Consider the following 23,776-nt stretch of genomic DNA (forward strand, 5'->3'; position numbering starts at 1 on the left):
AAGGTGAACTAGAAGGTGAGTAAATGATGACAGAATTTTTATTTTTGGGTGAAGTATCACTTTAAGCAAAACATTGACTTGCCCCTGTTTGTCCAAAAAAAAACCTTTGAAACAATTCGCTAATGGATTCACAAACAAAATAGACAATTACGTTTAGTGGGCGGTATGAATAATTTATATTTTCTAAATTTACTATTGGCAGGTTTGACACGAAGTAATTTCATCGCCTTCCTAGTGGACTAGAAAATTTACGTTAACGTTAGTTAAGCAAAGTCAGAAAGTGCACAAAACATCCCAATGTTCACGTGACATTACAGCACAACTGTGTTCTCCCCTGCAGAGCCAGACATATGGAGTCTATTTACTGTTAGCAAAACTCGACCGATCAGGTCTACAGAGAGAATGGCAGAAAAATGTTGTGAAGAGACCATCTTTGCCGGACACGTGTTCGATTTTTGGCGCAGATCACAGCACAGCTCGGCTTTACAAGCCCAGTTGACAGAAAACATACAACTCTCTTTGCAACGAAAATCTTCTGATCGAAACGTGCGTGGAAAATGTGAGCTACGACTGCAAAGATTTGACTATTACGCTCTTCTGCAACACATGGGGACGATTTAAAATAAACGTTGAAGGTGAATAGCACAACACGTTGACTGTAAACAAAAATCAGGCCAAACCTTCAGAAAAGTCAAAACACTGATGGGTGAACGTTTGCTCTTCTGCTCAACCAATGGTGTGAGTTTAGGGCGGGGCTTTCTGTTTGAAGTTCCTATAGACCACTTTGCAAGATTTAAACGCTGGTCCAGAAGAACTTCCGGTTTCGTAAAGAAAAAAATGATTAGTTGTCAATTTTTTTATCTTACATTTATCTTAAAGATGTTTGTTTAACATTTTAAACTGGTTTTAAATATTCTGTTGGTTGTATTATGTTTAAACGTTAGCATAATGAAAAAGGAAGTTCTTCTGGACCAGCGTTAAACCAGTGTCTACAGTGTGAAGGCCAAGGTCATGGGTTCGATTCCATACAAGCTTTGGATAAAAATGACAACTGCATAAATGTTAATGGAACAAAAATCTTATTAGTAAGCAAATTAGTTTTTTCCAACAATAAAAGATCGAGTGGAGGGTTTAAAGGGCGTTGGGAGAGTTTTGGAAACCTGTCTCTTCATTTTCTCAATGCCATTGGGTGCCTTATACTTAATCATTATGATCTTTGGTTATTTGAATCTCAGCAGATGAAGCAGAAAGATAAATCTATAAACATCCACAAAGGACACATGTATAATGTGACACTCACCTGTGTTGTGATGTCCCAACCATCCTCAAGACTAACCAGCACAGATGATCCACTATACAACAACTCCACCACCACCAGAGCCAACTGCAGGAGCTTATGTATCTGTTAAACACACACACAGAGAATACAAAACACATTCTAAATTGAGCTGTTCCTGTACATTTATTGTTATGTTAACTGCTGACTAGCAGCTCTGATTTGTTTTGGCAGAGATCCTTCAAGATAATATTGTTCTAGTGTATGAGAGACAGTGTTTTGTAGGGGCAAAGGGGCTGGCGGTTGCGTGGTAAGCAACTTTAGTTTGGCTTTAACTGTGTCATGCAGTTTTCCCATCTTTGTGTCACAGAGTTTCCCAGGGTACAACAACTCGGGGATGAACGTTAGACAAGGTCAAAGTCACTGAGGCCAAAGAACTTCTGGTTTTCTCACATCGCTGCAGGTGGCTTTGTGACATATAAGCCGCTCTGAGCTACGATAAGGGGGAAGTGAAAAGGTAGCAAAGGGTACGTGTGTTCAGAGGTCACTGAAGATAAATACAGATGTGTTTGTCTCAAAAGAAATGCAGATCAGTTGTTCCAAAAATTTGACACCAGACTTTATACTTCATACTTCATGATCTGGCACACTGTGGTTTAAAGGTCTAATCTGTAATTTTTCAGAGGATCTATTGACAGAAATGCAATGCAACATACATAACTATGTCTTCAGAGGTGTATAAAGAATGTTTTTTTTAGTACATTTGAATGAGCTATTTTTATCTGCATATTCTCCTTACATGGAATTCGCCATTTTGTTTCTACAGTAGTCCTAAACGGACAAATTGCTCTAGAGAGTTCATTTCGTAAATACATTATCTCCTTTGGCAAAGAAGTGAAAACGTGACAAAATCTTCGTCCTGTGTCAGCCACCGTAGTGCTAAAAAAGGGAGGGGTGGAGTGAACCGTTGGTTGCAATTCATACACTAGACCTTTAACAGCTATAAATTAAAAACAGCACCTCTTGTTAATAAAATAAATGATAATGCACCGCAAGCGTCAGTTAGTAACGACTCAAGGATAAGCTTATGTCATACAAAAACAATGTATTGCATTATAGTGTTATGCCTTGACATAATAGTCAATAGCTGGGTTTCCATCGTCTGGCTTTATTTGCATTTTGAACTTTCGCATCAGAAGCTGGAAACGTCAAATTTTGAATTAAAAAGCCTTATTTCACAAAAGTTTTCACGCTCACATTTTTGTGTTTTTAAAATCTTTGCAAAATGGGGTTAATGCGAATAACGCATTTGCCGAATAAATTCCTCCAAAAAGCATAAAACATGTGCTTATTCGCAAATGTTTTATGCGATATTTAAATTTTGCGCATAAGCTAAATTCGCAACTTTAAATGGAAATCTGGCTAATGTGACTCTAACCTCCATATCTGAACTTTATGTATTTATATAATACATTTAAATAAGTAGTGCAGATGCTAATGTAAAGACAAAGGGCATGAGGAGTGAACTCTGACCTGCACCATCCATTCACTCTCCTCCAGGGCTTTAAGGAAGGAGTCCTCCGTGTCTGAGGGCATCGAGCTGGGCGCGCACGCTCTCAGAAGCTTCTTAAAGGAGCTTTTCACCTGTCTCGTGTCTGCAAACTCCACCGGCACCAGTTCACAGTTTAACGCCAAGTCCTGTTTGAAGCCCTGTCATGGAAAGCATTTGGTATAAACTTTTGTAGAGTCATAAAAACGTGGCTCAAAAATCTATTTTGTTTTTTCTATTCAAAACTAAATATTTTTATTAACATGAAAAATTCAGAACAGAAATAATGTATTCCAGCTATTTTTCTTTTCACATTGAACATTATAAGGTGTATTTTCAATAAGTGCGATGGAAGCACATAGTTCTTTAAAACATCCAAATGTAATAATTTCATCCGAAACTAACAAATTGTGTCTATAAATCATGCTGTTAGAACGGCCTTATCTATTGACAAATTAATGACGCTTTGGGGAGAACACTGCAAGTATTTCAGGGTGAAATGACCTTAAAAAGCATTTCAGAATACTTCAAGTGCCGGCTTCATGATTTCAGAACGATTCTGCATTAAATCCCATTGAAAATTCTTCTCTTTCAGATCAGTCCTTGAGCTAACGTTTTACCCTGAGGTGGGACTTCTCGCCAAAGATGTAGAGAGCTGCTTGATGCTTCAGAAGTTGGGTTTGGAGGTTCTCGATGCCTGTAGGAGGCGCCAGATCCTTGCCGGCCAATCTCGCGCCCACGTCGGTAACGGCGGAGTGTTGGCTGAATCTGCTGCTGGAGCGCAGGCTAGCCCAAACACCTTTCAGAGAAAGGGCATAAAGCAGATGAATGTCAAGTCAGGAGGACAACGACAAAGCCAAATTCTCTAACTAACATGCAGGTCCAGACAGAATCTGCTTGATTTGGGGAATTAAAAATGGATTTAAAATGTGTTCCAGTTGCTTAAATAGTAAATCCTTGCGATTATGCAACAGCAAGGTTGTGGGTTCAAGGACAAACATACAATACAGTGTTTACTTAAGTTATGTTCTTAAGTGGTTATTATAGGTTACTAAAGAATTGTTCAAACATTGAGATCCAATAAAATATAAACCTAAGTATTATTTAGAGTGCTGAAAATGTAACTACATTTAATATGAAAACTAAATAAAATGTAGAAAATATCAAATAGTTTGAAACATTAATAAAACCTTATAAAGTGCATACATATATAAACAGTACTAAATATTATTTAAACATGACCAAACCTTTATTAAACTAGTCACAATAGTTTATAACCAAACAGGGGAATGCATCGAAATTTGCAAAGTCTAAGGGGCGAATTCCAGGACAGGGATTATCTTAAATCAAGACTAGGTTTTAGATAAATTATGACATTTAATTCATTTAAAAAAAAACATACTTTACAAAAAGAAACACATTACTGTGTGCATCTTAAAACAAAACAATTGCACTGATATATTTTAAGATATTTTTGATCAAGACACCTGTAACATTTAAGTTAGTCTGGGACTATGTTTAAACCTTGTCCGTGTAAACCGCCCCAACGGGTTCGCTGTAATCTATGGTTGAAGATTCCATGTGGTCTATTGGTATATTGACCAAAGGGCATGTGAGAGTCATAATCTTATACCAACATTTATCTTTATTGGAAAGCCATAATCCCACACTTCCAATATTTAGACATCTGTCATGCTGAGATGAAATGCTCATAATGGGGACATAATAACGTGCTCTGAGGTAATAAGCATCAATGATTCCTGTCTTAAACTGATACAACACACTGAGCATGCATCCAAATACCATACAGACCTGACAACACATACCACAACAGGAAGTGGTTTTGATACACATGTGGTAACCTGATTGTTGTATAAACTTCAGACACTACAGTGGTATGAGCGAGAGGTTAGGAACATGTATATTATGGGTTAGGTTAGTGAGTAAAACAAAGCAACTGTACCTTGATTGTGAATTCTCCCCTTAGCTGAAGCTTTTTGGTTTGAGTGAGTGAAAAGTTTAGCCCTGTACCCAAGAACTGGTAGATTAGGATGCGGTAGTTGGTGGTGGTACAGAGATAGGAAATAAAAAGAGAAAACTAAATTCACACACATGCAACAATCACCCCCTCCAAAGACAGACAGGACGGACATTAGCACCCCAGATCACAGAGACAGACCAGACTCTACGTGGGTCAATGAAGTTTTAGAACCTTCTTGAAAGTCTAGTTGAAAATGCATCATAAAGATAGATAACGATATGTAATCTTGTATTTCCTTGTTGGTTTTTATACATTTTGGAAAATATTTCCACATTTATTTTAAGAATACATAGAAAATCTGACTTTTAAATGACATAAAATCTTGCGTAAAACATACTCAAATATACTTTAAAATATTAGGGCTGTCAAACGATTAATCGCGATTAATCAAAGATTTTATGTTCTTTAAAGATGTTAAAGATTTTAGATTTAATACGATTTATTTAAAAACATTTCTAGAAGACCTTTTTTTAGACATCATGCATAAGATCGTCAGGTTATGCCGCACTGACTTTAATTAGACAAAGAAAGTAAATTATAATACTAAAAAGAACTAAACTGAAAATATGATTTGCATTTTTCAAATAAAAGAACTAAACCTTATCATTGACCCAACCCCACAGATCAGACATTAAAGATCATTGAATATATCAGACTGATGTGAAGTATGCAAGGCTGAAGATGATGAAAATGGATGGATGAGCAAACAAAAGCTGAAGGTTTACATGAATGACCAAACGTTACTGTACATCAATAAGGTTGATAAATAAAGAATCAGTTATAAACAGAACAAAAAAACATCAACAACATTCTGTGCTGATCGACCCAATGCTACCCAGCTGCTAACATGTCAGTCCTTCTAAATTTGATCAATTCCATGTATGATGTTGAGTCTCCACAACACTGTGCAAGATTTGAGATACGGTACAAGCTTTTTGTTCAAATCCCTGATGGCAGCAATGCGCCTACAGTAAGTATGAGCAATAGTAATAATTCAATGAGGCTATGATGCAGCATTAGTAACCGGTAATGATAAGTAATCAAAACCAAAAATGCTGATGTGAAAAACAGTTCCACAATCCTATGAAGTGTTCACGACTGGAATATATACGGAGATCAGAGAGTTTTGAGAATTTGATGACTAGAATCACCAAAATTATCATGAAATCCAAATGATTTTTGTCAAGAAAACCACCCATCAAGTCTTTGGGTGACAAAACATTCAATACACCAAGTTAACAAAAGCACTAACCGGCTAAAAAAAAATTAATTTAAGAGCCTGAATCATTTAAAAGAATTACAATTGTGTCATTCATTTTCACTTTTCAGAAAAAAGTTTGATATGAACTGCAACGCTGGTATATTTACACATTTCTCCTTCAAAATCTTTCCGAGATCTACAGAAGCATGTCATACAGGTTTGAAGGGTAAATATACGACGTCAGAGTTTGCATTTATTTGGGTCAACTACCTCTTTAAATAAAGCCCTATTCTTTGGAGAAAAAAAATGTCTCTTGATACTATGCAGATATTGACCTTCCCGGAGAGGTGAGTACATTTGCACTACTTTAAGCTCAAAACACTCATTTATCATGAGCTTTCTGAAGGTTCGAAAGAGCCTCCTTTATGCATTTTAAAAAACACTCTGTTCTTTGGAGGACTGTGGTGACGAATAGCTGCAAGTTCAGCAGAATCACCGCTACAGAATTGGGGCCAAAGTCAAAGCAGCTTGAGATGTGTGCGCAGGAGAGTGAACTCATCTGTGACATTACACAGACAACTAAGACAACATGAAAGTCATCAAAAGACATCAAATGAAACATGGTGAATGTGTGTTTTTTTAACTCAATGGAAATGAAAATGGAATCCCGCTCACCTCCTCTAGCAAAGCTGTTTGCGAAAGGAATGTCTAAGTGCACAGGGGCCATCTTTGGTATTCTCGATGCACGTCTTTCAGTGGCTAAACAGATAAGGAGACAACACACAAGAAGCAAATCAAACATTACTACGTAGTCTACATTGACAGCTATTTATTAAGGCATTGCCCCAACTAAATCGATTTTAAAAGGTTTTTCCTCCAACATAGAGCAGCCCAAATTTGATCCTTAAGGGCACTGCAATGCATTCTGGGATATCTTTATCCCTTTATTTGAACAATTTTTATAGAGTACCTGGGGACATGCCGACGAGAGAGCGGTTGGTGAGGGTGTTGTTGCCATTGGTTTTGTAGTAGATTGGAATGGAGCTGAGGATGGCCTGCAGGTACTTTTCCTGTTCAAGACTGCTGGAGGACTCTGAGGAAACCGGAGCTGGTCACATTAAGAGGAAGTCAAAAGGGTTATAAACCTACACTGATAATGATTTGACCCCCATCCGAAAAAATACTAACTACAATCTGGTTACAAAGATTTTCTGAATATATCATAGATATATAATAGATTTTTGTTGTTTATTAAGTTGTGTGATTGTGAGAGTGTTTTAAATTATTTGGTCAGTTGTGACATGGGGGTTAGAGCGTTGGGCTTGTGATCAGAAGGTTGCCGGTTCAAATCTCAGTGCCAGCAGGTTATGACTGAAGTGCTCTTGAGCAAGGCACCTTACCCCTGATTGCTCTGCAGTAATGTGTCACTGTATAAAATGACTTGTAAGTCGCTTTGGATAAAAGCGTCTGCCAAATGAATAAATGTAAATTAGTATGTGGTTGCTAAGGTGTTTGAAGTGTTTGTGACAGCATCCGTAGGTGGTTGCTAGGGTGTTTTTAATGATAATGAGGGTATTAGTATGTGGTTGCTAAGGTGTTTGAAGTGTTTGTGACAGCATCAGTAGATGGTTGCTAATGTGTTTTGAGTGATTGTGACAGCATCAGTAGAAGGTTTCTAGGGTGTTTTTAATGACGGTGAGGGTTTTAGTATCTGGTTGCTAAGGTGTTTGAAGTGTTTGTGACAGCATCAGTAGATGGTTGCTAATGTGTTTTGAGTGATTGTGACAGCATCCGTAGGTGGTTGCTAGGGTGTTTTTAATGATAGTGAGGGTATTAGTATGTGGTTGCTAAGGTGTTTGAAGTGTTTGTGACAGCATCAGTAGATGGTTGCTAATGTGTTTTCAATTATTGTGACAGCATCCGTAGGTGGTTGCTAGGGTGTTTTTAATGATAATGAGGGTATTAGTATGTGGTTGCTAAGGTGTTTGAAGTGTTTGTGACAGCATCAGTAGATGGTTGCTAATGTGTTTTAAATTATTGTGACAGCATCCGTAGGTGGTTGCTAGGGTGTTTTTAATGATAATGAGGGTATCAGTATGTGGTTGCTAAGGTGTTTGAAGTGTTTGTGACAGCATCAGTAGATGGTTGCTAATGTGTTTTAAATTATTGTGACAACATCAGTAGGTGGTTGCAAATGTGTTTTGAGAGATTATGACAGCATTAGTAAGTAGTTGCTGAGGTGTCTTAGGTGATTGGTACAGCATCAGCAGGTGGTTGCTAATGTGATTTGAGTGAGTGCAATAACTTGCTAAGGTTTCCTTCAAGTATTAGTATATTTGAAAGTTCAGCCAATGTTTACCTGCTGTAGAAGTGTTTTGAGACTTGAACAGCCCAACCACACTCTTGCTATTAAAACCTCCAGAACGAAGCAGAGCAGCTTTGTTGCGAGGATGTTTCCAGCACAACACTGGCAGACGGTTGTGTCTGTAACAACGGGCCACCTTCTGAAGACTGCTGTCCAGTACGCTTTGAGGAACCACTAGCAGACCTGGGTAACTGCAGAAACGAACAGATATAATAAACGTATTATTCCAATCCAGTGTTTACAATTTGTAAATAAAGCAATCTCACAATGCATTGCAACAAAAAATGTATTCAAGTAAAAAAATTTTTTCAAGATGGTAGATGGAGGGAAACATCTAAAACAGATATCTGACACATGATGAGAACTCATGCGCTGAAGATGCTGCCAATGTAAGTCCAGGTGTTGGGTTGTAACATGCCTGCGACACAACGAGTAGAGTCTGTTGACCGCTGTAACGCGGAACTGCTCGCCACTTTTAGACCGGGTAGAGCTTGCACTAATGGTACCCAGACCCAGCCTCTGGTAGTCACGGAAACAGGCTCTCTCCACTAGCTGCTCCATGGTGGACTTTTCAAATGCCTTCAGCGTGCTGCTGGATGGCGGCTCCCCATCATCTGAGACTAAAACAAATCAAAAGAGAGAGAGACCCCATCATTAACAACCTAAACCCTGCGAACATCTGTTAATATTATAGTAAGTGTTAGTGTAGTATGCTTACTAGAGATATCGTCATCCTCATGCACTGTCATGCGACTTGTTTTCTTCAAAGTGGATTGGCGGCCCATTGTGATCTTCCCGGCTCTTTTAGCTCCTTTTACAATAGTCTTAGATAACGTTCTGTAGAAGTACAAATTTTGGGGTATTCAATGTAATAACAACTTCACAATGAGTCTTGCATTCATTCTCTCAGAAACACACATGACACTGACCTTAAGCCTGTGTTTCTCTCTTTCTGTTTGGGTAAAATGAGCTGCGGCGTCGTCTGTCCAGCGGCAAAAGCAAAGGTGCTGAAGATGGACGGTGGATAGCGAATCCGCTGCAGGTGTTTCCTGAAGATCTCAACCATCTCAGAGCTCACCTCCTCGTCGAACGCCACTTTTATCAACTACAACAAACAAGAACATATCAACAGATCAATTCAGAAACCAACTGTTTAGTCCTAATCAATCTCCAGCTACCCGACCGAGTGATTTATTATGCTAGTTTTCGGCTTAGGTCACACCTTCACGAAGTACGAAAATCTGCAAATTATCATTTCAGATATTTGGGGGGAACATGAAATGAGCTGGACAGGAGCATGGAACAAAACCTTTTCCCACTTTCCAGAAGAGAACGTTCCAAAATGAGGTTTGGCCGCACGAACGCTTCTCTGTGTGACCCCATATCCCCTCTCTCCGCCTACCCCGGTGTTCTTCTATCTCTGCTCCTCGGGGTCTAACCCTTATCTCCCCCATGGATTGCAGATTTTAATGAGGGCCTGGATAATCCTGGCAGGCACATGTGGGCAGACCTGCCCAAATGACCCTCGCACTAATACCGGGTCTGATTTTATAGCTTAAGTTAGTAAAACGATAGGAATGAGCCATAAAATCTTTATAGTCCTATAGCCCATGCATCGTGAAGAACACAACACATGTGCTTCTCTGGCTCCGTCCTCACCCATATGGAAGAGATGGGGTGGAAATGAGTCAAACAGAGACAGCAGACCAAAGTGTACTGCCTTTAACATCGCTTATTACAAAACAAAGTTGTTTTCTGGAACATGCTTTGCAAAAAGGCATTACGACAGATTTGCTCTCATAGAATGAAATAAAAAACACAGATTGGGGCTGGTAAGTGAGATGTTGTGGGTTCTAAACCGCATGAGATTAAACCCTGTAATATGCGTTTAGTAATTCTGTGTTAAATCAGGAATTCCTCAAATCATAAGTAATCGAAGTTTTGTATCCATGGTAACATTATACTAGAATAATTGTATGAGGTAACACTGAGCAAATTTTTCAAAAATGTTGGCCAAACGTTGAAGGTAAAGTTCACACTAAAATGAAAATCATCTCAATTTCCTCACACTCATGTCATTCCACTTATATGACAACTAGTCACAAGACAAGCAAGAGCCAATGAGATTTCCCGCACTGGTCTATATGTTGCCATGGATACATAACTTATCGATAGCTAAATAAGATCAAAAATAGTTATCTCCCACAAATTGTTTTTGCAAAAGACATTGATAAGCATAAGTCATTTGTATTCTTTTAATTCCGGATGTATGTTTTTACATAATAAACCCCTTATACATGACATCATTTTAAAATAAAATAGTTTGATTTCAACAGTACATCTTGCACGACATGGACGTCAATTATAAAGAATTGTAATTTTTGGGTAAACTATTCATTTAAACTGTCATCTTCAATAACATAAGCAGGTAAAAATGTACATACACAACTAAATGTATGCTGTGAATTAACAATGCTGGCATTAATTCACCGTCCTACAGTCATTACCTGGAAGGAGGCAGATCTCAGCTGAAGTCCCTCGTGCATGTGTTGTTGTAGCTGGTTTTGAATTGTGATCTTTTTCTCCTTTGTTAAACTGGAAACTGGAAAACTCCTGATCACTGCCTGCTCCCCAACTGCATAACAACACAAGCATAAGCAATTACAGTATTTTTACATACACTACAAATTCCAATAATGCCATGTATTCTATATGTCTTAGAATTGTCCCGTTTCTTTTATTCATTCCTTATAATTATTCCACTTTCGTATTTTCTGTAAAGCCGCAAAGCTCGATAGAACACAGGTCAATAGTTTAAGAACAGTTGAATGAAATGTTCCTCATCATCTTAAAATGGTTTTGAGCTGAAGTCGAATGCTTAAATATGCTGAAATGAGTTTTGTAGACAAAAATATAACTGCACAAATATAAACATAAACATTAAAAACAAATTCTAGGTAAAAGGTGACAAAATGTCACAAGTTTAAATGACTACACTGAAGATACAACACGAAAATACAACAAGTTACATTTTCTGGTTTAGATTTTTAAGTCACAAAATAATTATCATATTTCCCTTTTATTCATTCCACAGTTTGGAAGAGCTTGCTAGTAAGTGTAACAATCGACTGGTAGCGTATTGGAGTTTCTTTTGGAAAAAACATGGTACAGTAAACCACGAGAGTTGACAGAAATATTCCTTTAAGATTTTAAGAACAAAAAAACAGTGTTCGATCTCATTACTGTGGTAACGCATTGTCCTGGGAAAAAACGGTTGTTTTGGACACTACGACAGCCGCCAGAGACAGTAAATGGTGGTAAGGTCGCATCAGCTCTTTACCTAACGGGTCGTGTGGGGTCCCTTTAAAAATGATGCGGTAAGTAGTGAGGAATAGTGCTCCCTCTGCTGGCAGGATGTGTGGTCCTCCAAGAAGTCCCCCGGTGGCCTCCTCTCGACCATCGGGGTCCAAGACGACCCGCAGACCCTCCGACACCAGCTCCTCTCCAGGCAGCAGTGCAGGCCGTAGGATCTTAGGCTGGAGAAATGTCAAAAACAGTTCAGTCGAATCTGATGAGGACAATCATTAAATGCTTCAGAAAAAATGCACCATTAGATTTGCAGCGAAAAAAGATGAAATTATATTCAATTTACCCTGACAACCTATAAAAAAAGAAGGCGTTTCTGGTCTGCTGGTGGAGTAAACATCAATTCCTAACTGGAGAATGATTTTTGCAAGCCACAGAACCTGTCAATGTGTACACTGTCCAGACAATGTCAAGTGTCATTATCTAGCTCATTAGATTCAAAAGCATCAGAAGAGCCAAAAACGCTCGGCTAGAAAAAAGAGAGGTACTTTGGGAACTCCAGAAAATATTTGTTTTGTAGAAAACAGAAGTATTAGAAGAAACTAAAGCCAAAGCAGGCAGAAGAAACCCTGGGCAATGAGCCACCTTACACTGGATGTGCCAGTTGGGTTTCCGATGAGCTTCTTGTAAGAGCTACATAATAAAAAAACATCCCCCGGTGGAGAGAAGAGGACTTGATCCAGACATGAGTTCCCGCTTTAACCTGAGCATCTGTGTTTTAACATATAATTCATTTTAAAAGAACCAAACCCAGTTCCCTTAAAGTGAACCAGAAAGGGAACTAGTCAAAAATGACCTCAGTCGTTTTGGTGTTCACAGTAAAGTGGACTCAAGAGAACCCAGTTCTTATTTTGGTCCTTTTGAGCACTAAAGTGACCTCAGACCCTTATTTGTTCACACCATAGCTTCATAAGAACTCAGACTGCGGTTTTCTGTACAGCGGTGTACTAAATTACAATAAGGTTATAATAATTACCAATGGTTATTATTTAAAGTATAACGAATTAAGAGTATTGTAGTTTTATATATATTGTTACTAAATTACTGAAAAACTGTACAACTTGTTAAATCATACTACATAAGCTAATTTTACAAGATAATAATATTTAAAGAATGGGGTTAGTACATATCGATATTAATAAAGATTATGTTAATAATGTGATGTTTACTAGTGGGTCGTATTAATGGATGTAGCAAACCAATGTAAAAAGGAAACTAGTCAGAGATCTTTCCAAAAGAGTACTCGCAACTCAAAAAATATATATTTTAACATCACCATTATTTAAATGTACGGAAAATATAATAAACTGAAATATAGTAGGGACAGATTTACTAACAGCTTGCAGCAGAGCAAATGCCTTTTTTTTTACGTGAAAAAACTACTGTCGGCGTAGAAGCCATAGGTATGTATATAACGTCATTTTCTATCTATGTTCATTGACAGATATTACAGTGCTCCACCTGTGGTAGATGGGGAAAGCACCGTTTTTGGCGTGACATTAAATTACTTTTGATGAAGTATGAAGAAGCGTCAAATATACTTTCTGACTAGAAATGGCTAAAAATAAAGAAAAGCAAGTACAGTCGGCATTTACTAAAGACACGCAGTGAAAATCTGTGCTGAAAATGTGTGGACACAGATGTTTTTGCGACAAAAAACAAGGTACAGTAGATATCACTTGTGAACAGATTGATTTTTGTTTGCTCGTCATCTGAAGAATATCCATAAATCCAGTGTGACCTGTTAAAATTCTGACTGTTAGGCTACAGCTATAGTAATATACAACGAGATATTTTCACTAATTCACATTAACTAGTGTAACGGACTTGCTCACCTTTTGAATGGGAGGCAGTCTCCTACTCTCTCTATGAACCGCCTCTAAAGTCTCCATCTGCATCGCCACAATACCTGAACCAACAGAAACAGACTCCATACTTGCTTACTCCTTCTAGATTTTTCAAACGTTGATAATGTCATAGTTATAAAGCGTAAACATAATATTAAAAAAGCTAATCCAAACATACAGAATTTGTTTCTTATGTTTTATATCTATTGCATACACTTACAAAATCTGTCTCGAGGTGAATGTATAAACACACACAGATTGTTGTCTTTTACCTGGAATCATATCATGCAAACTCTTGATATGATCCTGGGTCACTCCGCTCTCCGTGCACACTTTGTCTATGAAGCGAGCAACGAACCTCACCACCGAGTTGGCAGCATCGCTGGTTTCAGAGTCTTCAAAGCCACTCTCAGTGTCAAAGCTTTCTGCCACACTTCCTGCAATACTGTTCACAACACATCACCAATTACACACTTCACAATCAATGCTTTGTCAAAATAACATTCACACAGCTCATTTAAAAATGTCATTCTGCTTTAGTTTACCAGTGCACACCGATCCCGTATCTGATTAGACTTTCCAATTCAAAGTCAGGAAGTGGACGGCCTGGCACTAGTTCACATTGTGCTTTTGGAAAAGTGATGTAATTCATCTATTTTGTTAACAAATAAAAAGATATGTTCCAAGCACTTGTAGCAAAAGGACATCGTTGGTAAAACTGGGCAAATTAAGTTAGTTTGAACAAACAAAGCTGTGAGTCTAGGAAACACATTCAATATCCGCAGGCCAATATAAATGTCCATTCACACCAAGAATAACATCGCACGCTGCGGTTTTAAAAGTTAACATGCGCCTTTTAAATTGAAATGGATTTGACTAGCTGTTTAATCGTTTATCAGCTGGAAAAAAAATCAATAATATCAACAATATCGCTCCTCTGTTTTATTACAGTTGTGGTGTGGACGAGCACTTGCAACCCATGCAGAAAATCCTGCGGTTATGCTTAGAGGAACAGATAAGGAAAGGAGACGGGAGAGATAAACTCTACAGATGTGGATTTGGCCAGACATCACCCATTCTGAAGCTACGAGACCTCCCAAAACTTAAAAATATTATTATTATTACTACTACTACTACAAAGCCTCATGTCTCCAATCGTCGCATATTCTTTGGTCTTACAGCAAAAGGCCAACTCATTTCATCCTTGTGCTGAAGATCTGGCTACTGGAGGAGCATGTGGTGTACAACTACTTTATATAGTCCTCTTGAGGACTGCACCGTGTTCTTACATTTCCAACTCTGGCCTGTCAGCACCTTCTGAAAAACAACCTTGCATTGGAACGGAAGGAAGATTTTTGTTTCTCTTAAAAGCACTCAGATATACAATATATTGATATTTCGTTACTATCATATAGTCCTGGTGTTTGTCTTTACCATTTTTCATAATATGTGCCAAAACTACTCAAGCATCAGCAAAATAATTCAGACTTTTAAACAATTTTTATTTTTAGAAGAATTTGGTTACTACCCTGAATTTTGCACCATCTATTATATGCTTTCCTGAGTTTTCACAAGAGTCAAACTTGTTGGTGCCATCATAACCTACCTAATAAATAAATAATTTATCATCATAAATTATGACTGTACAACAATAAGCATTTTGGGAAGGTCACATAACAGAATACGTTGTACAGAAAAATCCATGTACATTAGGTTCAGATGGTTGCCAAATTAGTTTATTTAGGATAAGGCTGTCAAATTATTATTTGTGACTAATCTTATGCAAAATAAAAGTTTTGTTTACACAATATATGTGTATGTACTCTGTGTGTAAAAATAATTTATATATAAATATTTTGTGTTATTATATATATATATATATATATATATATATAAATTGTCTTTACACATGTAAATATTTTTTAAATATATACATGTTTGTGTTACATATTATAAGGTAAACAAAACAAAAAACCTTAAGTTGTTAAGTTCTGATGTTTGCCAAAAAAGCATGTATGATAGGACTCTGAAACAATTGTTCATGGATAATCGTACGCAAAATATAAGTTTCTGTTTACATAATATATGCGTGTGAGCTGTGTATAATAATTATGTATATCTTAACACATAGGTACGGCAGAGGAAAACACCGGGAGGCAGACAGGACTGTGACAACATGCATGTGTTTCTCTTTATATGTACAAAATTATTATACACAGAACAGACATATTATGTAAAGGAAAACTTTTATTTTGCATACGATTATTCATGAACAAACTTTTCAGAGCCCTATCATAAATCTTTTTTTTTGGCAAACATCAGAACTTATTTTGTATTTACATGTGTATAGGCAATATATATATATATATATATATATATATATATATATATATATAATATATATTTATAATAACAAAATATTTATATATAAATAATTGTTACACACACATATATTGTGTAAACAAAACTTTTATTTTGCATAAGATTAGTCACAAATAATAATTTGACAGCCCTATCCTAAATTAACTAATTTAACTAATTTGGCAACCATCAGAACCTAATGTACATGGATTTTTCTGTACAGCGTATTCTGTTATGTGACCTTCCCAAAATGCTTATTGTCGTACAGAACACATAACTGTAGCTATTCCCACCTGAAAGAAAACTATAGTTTTTATTATAGTATACTATGCGTGAATGTTGGGATCTCTGTGGGAGTGATGACCTCTATTAGTCATTGTCTGGTTGGTTTTTGATGCACTTCCTGTTTAGAGCGCCAACACTCAGATCTAAACCCTTTTTCCAGCTCTTAAATCATTTTTTTCTTCAGTTCTAACTTCAGATAGATTAAAAGCACAATGGTTAATTAACTGAGTGGATTTAATGTGGAAGATATTTAAATGATCTGCAGGCAGAGGTCGAATGTAAGGCACACGAGTCCTCTGTAGGGCAATGGGTTCATGCCAACAGGAACTGGTTACTAATAAAAACAGCATATTTTATTTCCAACGTTTTTTTTAATCCTATCACAAGACAACTGGTCATGACACAAATGGGTCATACTGTCACTTGCTGTGACTGATGAAAGTACCTAAAATGACGTGTTAAAATAAACGTGGCATCTATGTACAATATACAATCTATGGCCGTATTGAGAGAAGATGTTCTCTTACCTGTTTGTGAGGATGCTGTTGCTGCCACTCTCCCAGTCAGCTGCAGGGGTAGTACGGAGCAGTTTGTTCTTACTGGTGTCCAGCGGTACTAACAGATAGACCATCAGACTGGCGTAATGGATGGCCTGGCTGAACACCGTGCTCTCCTCGCTCTTCACAAGTTCCTGCTGTTTCTCTTTACTCAGACCGGGCCAGGCACGCAACTGCTCGGCTGCGATGTCCATAGCAGTCCATTCCGACTCGCCGGGTGTTGTGTGTAATAAACCCTGTTCCTAATAGAATTTAATACATTGACACCAGGGGTTAAATTATTCCTTTTTTTTTCTCATCAAATATAAATGATGCTAGAGTCGGTAGTCTGTGTTTGCCTCACTTTTCTTTGCTTTGAAAGTTATATGGTGATATTTCAATTCTGCTATTGATGTTAAATGGAAAGTTAATGAACATTCAGTTATCCCTCTTGAGTTGTTCCAAATCTGTATAAATGTCTTTGTTCTGGTGAACACAGAGAAAGATATTTGGAAGAATGCTTGAAAACCAAACAGTTCTTGTATACCATTGACCACCAGAGTAGGAAAAAAAATCAAAAGTGCCCCAGAACTGTTCAACAGAACAAAGAAATTTACAAAGCAGTTTTCAATCAATGGTGACCCAGAACTGTTTAGTTACAAGCATTTTTCCAAATATATCTCTCTGTTTTCATCAGAACAAAGACATTTGAGGGTGAGTAAATGAAGAGAGAATTTTTATTTTTGGGTGAACTTTTCCTTTAAAGTTACTCACCCTCATGTAATTTCATATCTGTATAAATTACTTTGTTAAGATGAACACAAAGAAAGATATTTGGAAGAATATTAGCAATTTTCAGTTCCAGGACATCATTGACTACCATAGTTTTTATTGAATGGTAGTCAAAGGTGTCCCAAAATGATTTGTTTTCTTAAATTCTGTTCAACAGGACAAACAAACAATATTGTTTTCCTTCTATAGTAGTGAATGATCACCCAGAACTGAAAATGTCTTTCATTCTTCCAAATATCTTACTCCGTGTTCATCAGAACAAATACATGTATTTATAATGTATAATAAATGTATGGGTGTCTGATTTGAGACCATCAGTTGAAGCTTCTTGTTATGGTCTCTAACCATCTTTTTTAAGAGGAAATATGTGTAAAGAGGTCTAAATGGAAAAATGGCCTCTGGCATCAGAACAATGTGTATTTGTTGATAAAAAAAGAGCATCGATGGAGAACACTGTCAGTAATAAATGTTAAGTACAGAGAATATGCAATATATATATTAAACTACACAGCATATTGAACAATTATGCAATATTTTGATGTCAAGTAACGATTCAAACAGCATAATTGAAATTTAAAAATAATATAAACCACTTCGGACACTTTGGTGAAGTAAAAGCAAAGAAAAAATTGAAGCCATATTTTTATTCTTACATTCTACATTTTTTATTCTTCATGTCAACGCAGGTTTTCTAAATAGCAGGTAAACGTGTTTGACAGAAAAGCATATTTGTCCAGATCTAAAATATATCATACATATTACTAATCTGTTAATGCATGAAATTGTGTAATATTTTGGCTTGCATTAGTACTGTATTAGTCATAAATTATTAAAATAAGATATTTGTAGCCGGTAGCCAGTGCCATACAGCTAGTCAGATGCTTTCTGGCAGGCTCAACCTATCATTTTAAGCAAGCATCTCAAAGATTGTAGCACCCCAAAGCAAAAAATACTATCACACATCAAATAATCGAAAGAAGTCAATTCATATCTTAATGTAAACAGAAGCATATTAAGCATTAATACGAAACAAATCTTAAAAGGCTCTGATCTTAAAGTCTGTACCTTGTTCTTGGCAATGACGAGACGTTTGTCCTCATGGGCAGTAAGGTAGAGCGCTCTGATCTGGTTTTGGACCTCTGAGTAGAAGGTGGCTTCCCAAAACTGCTGATTGGTCCAGATGGGATGGTCTTGAATGCAGGTGTAGGCGAATTGGTCCACTCCAGGAGCCAGTTTCTGTGAGCAGAAGATGGGGCGACACGCTGTGAATTTAACTCTCAGAAAAACAGATTCCCTTGCTACCGACTCTAAGAGGTCAAATGAGCCCGGGTCCTCACAGCTCATGAAACAAACTTGGCTGTACGGTCGCTTGTAAAGGAGTTCGTTAAATCGCCTGGTGAAAACTCATCGCTGCCCGAGGTTTTAGAAGCGATCATTCATTTTTAATGGTCTCAATGTTCTCAACACATACAGTAGGCCTCTTACTGTGCGGGAGGGCAAGGTAAGACTTGGTAAAACATGGCTTTTATGTTATTCTGTGCTCTCCAATGCAAACTTAATCACATGTGTGCTGCTCACTGACTTCTAATGGCTTTGAAAGGACATCTGTTAAAACTATGAAAGCATTGGATGCAAAACGTCTCGCCCTCCGTTTGCCTCGAGTGTCTTTATGGCTTACACCTCAGATCGGATTGCCTTCTAATTTCTTTCTATTAAAACTCCAGAAAATACAACATGACGGGTTGCCTTTGCTACTTAGCTTTTCTTCAACTAACCAAACCACAATCACAAGTGAAATGACAGACGGAAAGAGACAAAAAGAGAGTGAAAGTGAAGAAGTGGAAAAAGAAATGCACAACCAAGCACCGTAGAACGACTCTACTGTGAGCTCAGCTAAATGCGTTTGTATGAATTTACTCTTTTTTTTTTTGCCATTTAAATAACCAAAACTGTCAAGAGTGTGAGTTGTGGGAAATATTAACATATAAAGTATAACCATATACACAAGCACACGTCTCAAGACTCACCATCTCGGCATCTTGCAACCTCGCGCTATTTGCAACCTAGTACAGGTCTACTATTTACAGTAGACTGGATAGTTTGCGATTTGGGGACAGTCTCTCTCACTTTAGTCGAAGGCAAAAGTTAGCTGTCGGGTTGTGTGTGAACCACTTTTCAACACCAGAGCCCATTACACTTTGACATAAAAGCATTTGTCTCTAGAAGTGGCTTTCCATCACTGAGAAATCACCAGCGCAGACATTAATGTGAGCGTTTGTTTAGACAGTTTATCTTTCTCTGCACAGCTTGGAATGTTTGATACGTACTTCAACACCAGGAGACCCATAACACTGACAGTGTCAAGTTGTGCTCTAGAGACAAATACAGCGCACGCATAACTGTTCTGTAAGAGATAACATTGTCCAGGTTAAGGTTTACTCTCGTAACTTACACACTCTGATGCCATCCCAGATGTATAACTTAATTTCTTGAACTGAATACAAAGAAATTATTTGATATTAAAATGACATATTTGGTATAGTCTGGTGAAGCTCAAATAGGCTCATACACACATCTTGAAAGTAATACTTAAGAGATATCATTATGATGCAATTATATACTGTAATGGTTATTTTCAGGTGAACGACTCCTACAACAAAAATCCCCTTTCTCTCTCTCTCTCTCTCTCTCTCTCTCGGTATTTTTTGTCTTCAACACGTGTGTGATATGCCATTAGACTGGCAACAGATGTGCGGGGGTCATGCTGACCTCTTCCAACTGTACAGCCTTGAAGATAGATGTAGGAGAGAGAGAACGAGAGGGGGTAAAGATAAGCATTCAAAGAATTTGTTAAGGCTCTTCACAGGAGACTGGGAGAGAAAATTGACTAAGGATCCAGGTCGTAAACCGGCTTATCCAAGATGGCAGCCGTAGACCGGCTTGGACCAGCTAGAACCTGTCAAAACCCGGCAATGATCCGAAGACAGAATTTCCGACAGGGACAAAAAGCAAGTGCTTCAGAGGACAAAAGACAGATGTAACCCACATGCTAATGCAATGATTTACCAACACCTTGGAACGAATCTCCCTGTTTCTTAATACTAAAAGACATTCCATGCGCGGAGCCAAGGGTGGATTCAGAATAGTCCGAAATAGACGGAATCAATCCTATGACATCCTGACCGTGGCTTGCAGTGCTGTTGGTGACTGATATAAATGGATTGTCTCTACGTAATCTAAAAGACATCTTGAGTAAAACAGTGGATTTACAATTATTATTATTTATGTCAAACAAATAAAGCAACAAAGAACATTGGGGCAAAATGTTAAATTGTGGAACAAACAGACTCGTCTGGCCCGTCGGTATGCAGGACATGCTGTAATCGTGTCCCACAATGCAAAGTAAACAGGGGAAGGTCAAACTATGGCCATCTTGAGGCAAAAAGGGGGCCATGTTAGCTCGTGAATTGACATAAAATTAATACAACAGCAAAGTGTCCAAATCCAGAAAGAATGCAAACATATGCTGTTTTGCAAATGTCATGTTTAGATCCGGAGAACACGACATCTCTGCTTGTTTCAAACGAGCGCTTGCTTTAAAACTAATGACATTCATTTATCAACGTGGCAGATATTAACAAAGCAGAACTTTTGTACAAAGTTGCCAATTTGCCTCTCAAACACATACAGTATACACATAAATCAGTGACACTGTAAGAAACACAGAGACTATACAAAATGGCTCATTTTACACATTTGTTTATTCTGCCGAACAAAAAGATATTTGGAAAAATGTCAAATTTAAATCACGTAATATGGCGACATACCATCAAGAAGGACAGCAGCAATATGAAAACACAAATAAATGAGAACTGAATACTGACACAGTAACACTACCAACTTAACAACATCTCACGGCAGACTACACACAGGTACAGGACATAATACAAGCACAGCATACTACAGCTGCTCAGCAAAACAAAGCCGAAACTGAACTAACTGAAATGATCCACAGACTTCCCACACATCACAGAAGACAAAACTTCCCTATGACTTCTAATAATCTCAGTTAAGGGTCATATTTTGAACATTCTGCGAAACACACACCGTAGACCTTCACACTCACTCTCTGAACGAGTATGTTTTCATCCAGACCTTGACTACAGAACAGCATAGACCTCTGGGAAAGATGACAAAGGTCACCGAGGTATATTCCCAAGCACACGGTGAGAGACGTTTCTAGGGGGTTGCAAGGTGCAATCGCATTATAGCAACAATGGTTACACACTAGATTTGAAGTTCATATGTAGATGATGCTAATACATTTATCAAAGATCAGAACTGGGGCCGGATTCACAAAAAAGTTCTTAAGACAAAATCTAAGATTGTTGAATCTTGAATTAAAGGAAGTTTGTAATGTTCGTAAGTGCCATTCACAAACATTTCTTAAAAAGATATCAAATATTTTCTTGGGAACATCTTAGACTGCCGGCCATAAAACATAAACGTAACATGTCCGGGCCCGGTCCTCTCTCGTCAACAGTCCTGCCGCTCGTCCACTGAAGCTCCCGATCTCCTCCATGAGATATGCGGGACCGGTGCGCGCACAGCTGATTCCAACTATCACTCACGCCACCGGCCACGCCTTCCTCACCACAACGTCAAATGTGAAACAACCAATTAATCTTAATTTGAAGAAGATATTTACGACAGCTTTTCTTTCGAGGAGTTTGATTCTTCTTCATTTTTAATCTTGAGAAATTGAGTCTTCAGAAGTTATTTTCGGGGAATACATAACATCACTTACTTTTTTTCTAAAATAAGAATTTAAGAAAAGATATGGCAGTTAAAATGTTTCGTGCATCCGGCCCCTTGTGTCTCGATGTCAAACTGCAGTGAATAAATAATGTTATCATCCGTTGATGCGGACGCCAATAGAGTGTTAATGTGACTGATGTGATCGGATACGTCTTTTTTTAGAAAAAAAACGAGAAAAAAGTCTAAACAATCTTAGAGTCTAAACAAAATGGCATGCGAGTATCTGACCTCATTTCTTCCATACCTAACACATCCTAAAATAACACACACATGTAAACAGTTTCATCTTTATGGTTCCACATGGTTTGTGATCGAAAGGTCTGTATGCTAGATGACCTGGTTTTCTTCGAAGTGTGACGGCTAATGAGAATCATAGCGATTCACTTGGAGAAAACCTTTGACCTGCCTGCATATTCACGTTGTGCGTGTGATTTCTCACAAGGTCCGTAATACTGTACCAGGTTTGATTTCCAAAACCAGTCTGCATGTTTTTCCTCCAACAAATCTGAGGTGACTTTGTGGTGTTTAACAGACCACAAAACCCCAAAAGAAATCTCATAATGAGAAAATAGTTATTCAGTAATTCATATCATTCATTTACAATCTTGAGATCAGTAAGTTAAAGCTGTAAACAAAGACAAAAAGGACATTAACGATAATCTGCTTTACAAGTGCAAATGTGGTGAAGCAAGCTATTAAGGGGATAGTTCACCCAAAAATGCTAATTCTTCCACCATTTACCTCTTGTCATTTCAAAACTGTATGGCTTTCTTTCTTCCTCAGAACACAAAAGAAGACATTTTAAAGAATGATGGTAAACGAACAGCACTAGCCCCTATTCACTTCTATTGTATGGACACCAAACCAATGCAAGCGAATGGGTATCTAAAAAATATCAGCAGAGCTGACCTGAGTAATTTGCCTTACGTGAGCAGGCAGAATGCCTGTGGTGAAGCTCCACTAAGCCTACAAAACGAACAAAGTTTTAGTGCAGTTTATTGGTATCGGAAATCAAATATCAAATATCTTTCCGTGTGAGGCTTCTGTGCTCTTTCATAAAAAAGGCAAATCTGAAACAGGGAAACTGAAAAACAGGAAATTCTAAAGTTGGAGCACAACAGCTTTCAGATGTCTCAATGAAGCACTTGAGGAATCAGAAAGAGAAAGACAGAGACATATCTTTGGTTCAAAGGGGCTGTTTGAGTGGCAGGTGCATCTCGATGATTTACAGGATGAACAGCAATTGTAAAAACATTCCTGTTAAAAACTGATTATAAACAGCATGCCTATAATATTATATATTATTTATATATAATATATATAAATAAATGGAGGCAGC

The 23,776-nt window shown here is 37.7% G+C and overlaps 1 protein-coding gene across 2 annotated transcripts in view; it reads right to left on the reverse strand.

Annotated features, from left to right (window-relative positions):
• Positions 1-23,776, reverse strand: part of sbf2 (SET binding factor 2) — a 99,823-nt gene that overhangs the window by 9,558 nt on the left and 66,489 nt on the right. The window contains exons 18-33 of one of the 2 annotated variants that reach the window (XM_079466908.1): positions 18,685-18,855; positions 16,819-17,090; positions 13,918-14,090; positions 13,634-13,707; positions 11,773-11,968; positions 10,940-11,067; positions 9,362-9,537; positions 9,151-9,269; positions 8,851-9,052; positions 8,427-8,623; positions 7,038-7,175; positions 6,743-6,826; positions 4,789-4,863; positions 3,446-3,624; positions 2,810-2,986; positions 1,301-1,402 (exon numbers count right to left, since the gene is read on the reverse strand). In XM_079466908.1, coding sequence (XP_079323034.1) covers positions 1,301-1,402; positions 2,810-2,986; positions 3,446-3,624; positions 4,789-4,863; positions 6,743-6,826; positions 7,038-7,175; positions 8,427-8,623; positions 8,851-9,052; positions 9,151-9,269; positions 9,362-9,537; positions 10,940-11,067; positions 11,773-11,968; positions 13,634-13,707; positions 13,918-14,090; positions 16,819-17,090; positions 18,685-18,855 — 2,463 coding nt within the window. The remainder of the gene's footprint in view (positions 1-1,300; positions 1,403-2,809; positions 2,987-3,445; positions 3,625-4,788; positions 4,864-6,742; positions 6,827-7,037; positions 7,176-8,426; positions 8,624-8,850; positions 9,053-9,150; positions 9,270-9,361; positions 9,538-10,939; positions 11,068-11,772; positions 11,969-13,633; positions 13,708-13,917; positions 14,091-16,818; positions 17,091-18,684; positions 18,856-23,776) is intronic. The other variant, XM_079466909.1, reaches the window with a different exon arrangement.

The sequence above is a fragment of the Barbatula barbatula genome, assembly GCF_947034865.1.
Source record: "Barbatula barbatula genome assembly, chromosome: 1".
Lineage (NCBI taxonomy): Eukaryota > Metazoa > Chordata > Actinopteri > Cypriniformes > Nemacheilidae > Barbatula > Barbatula barbatula.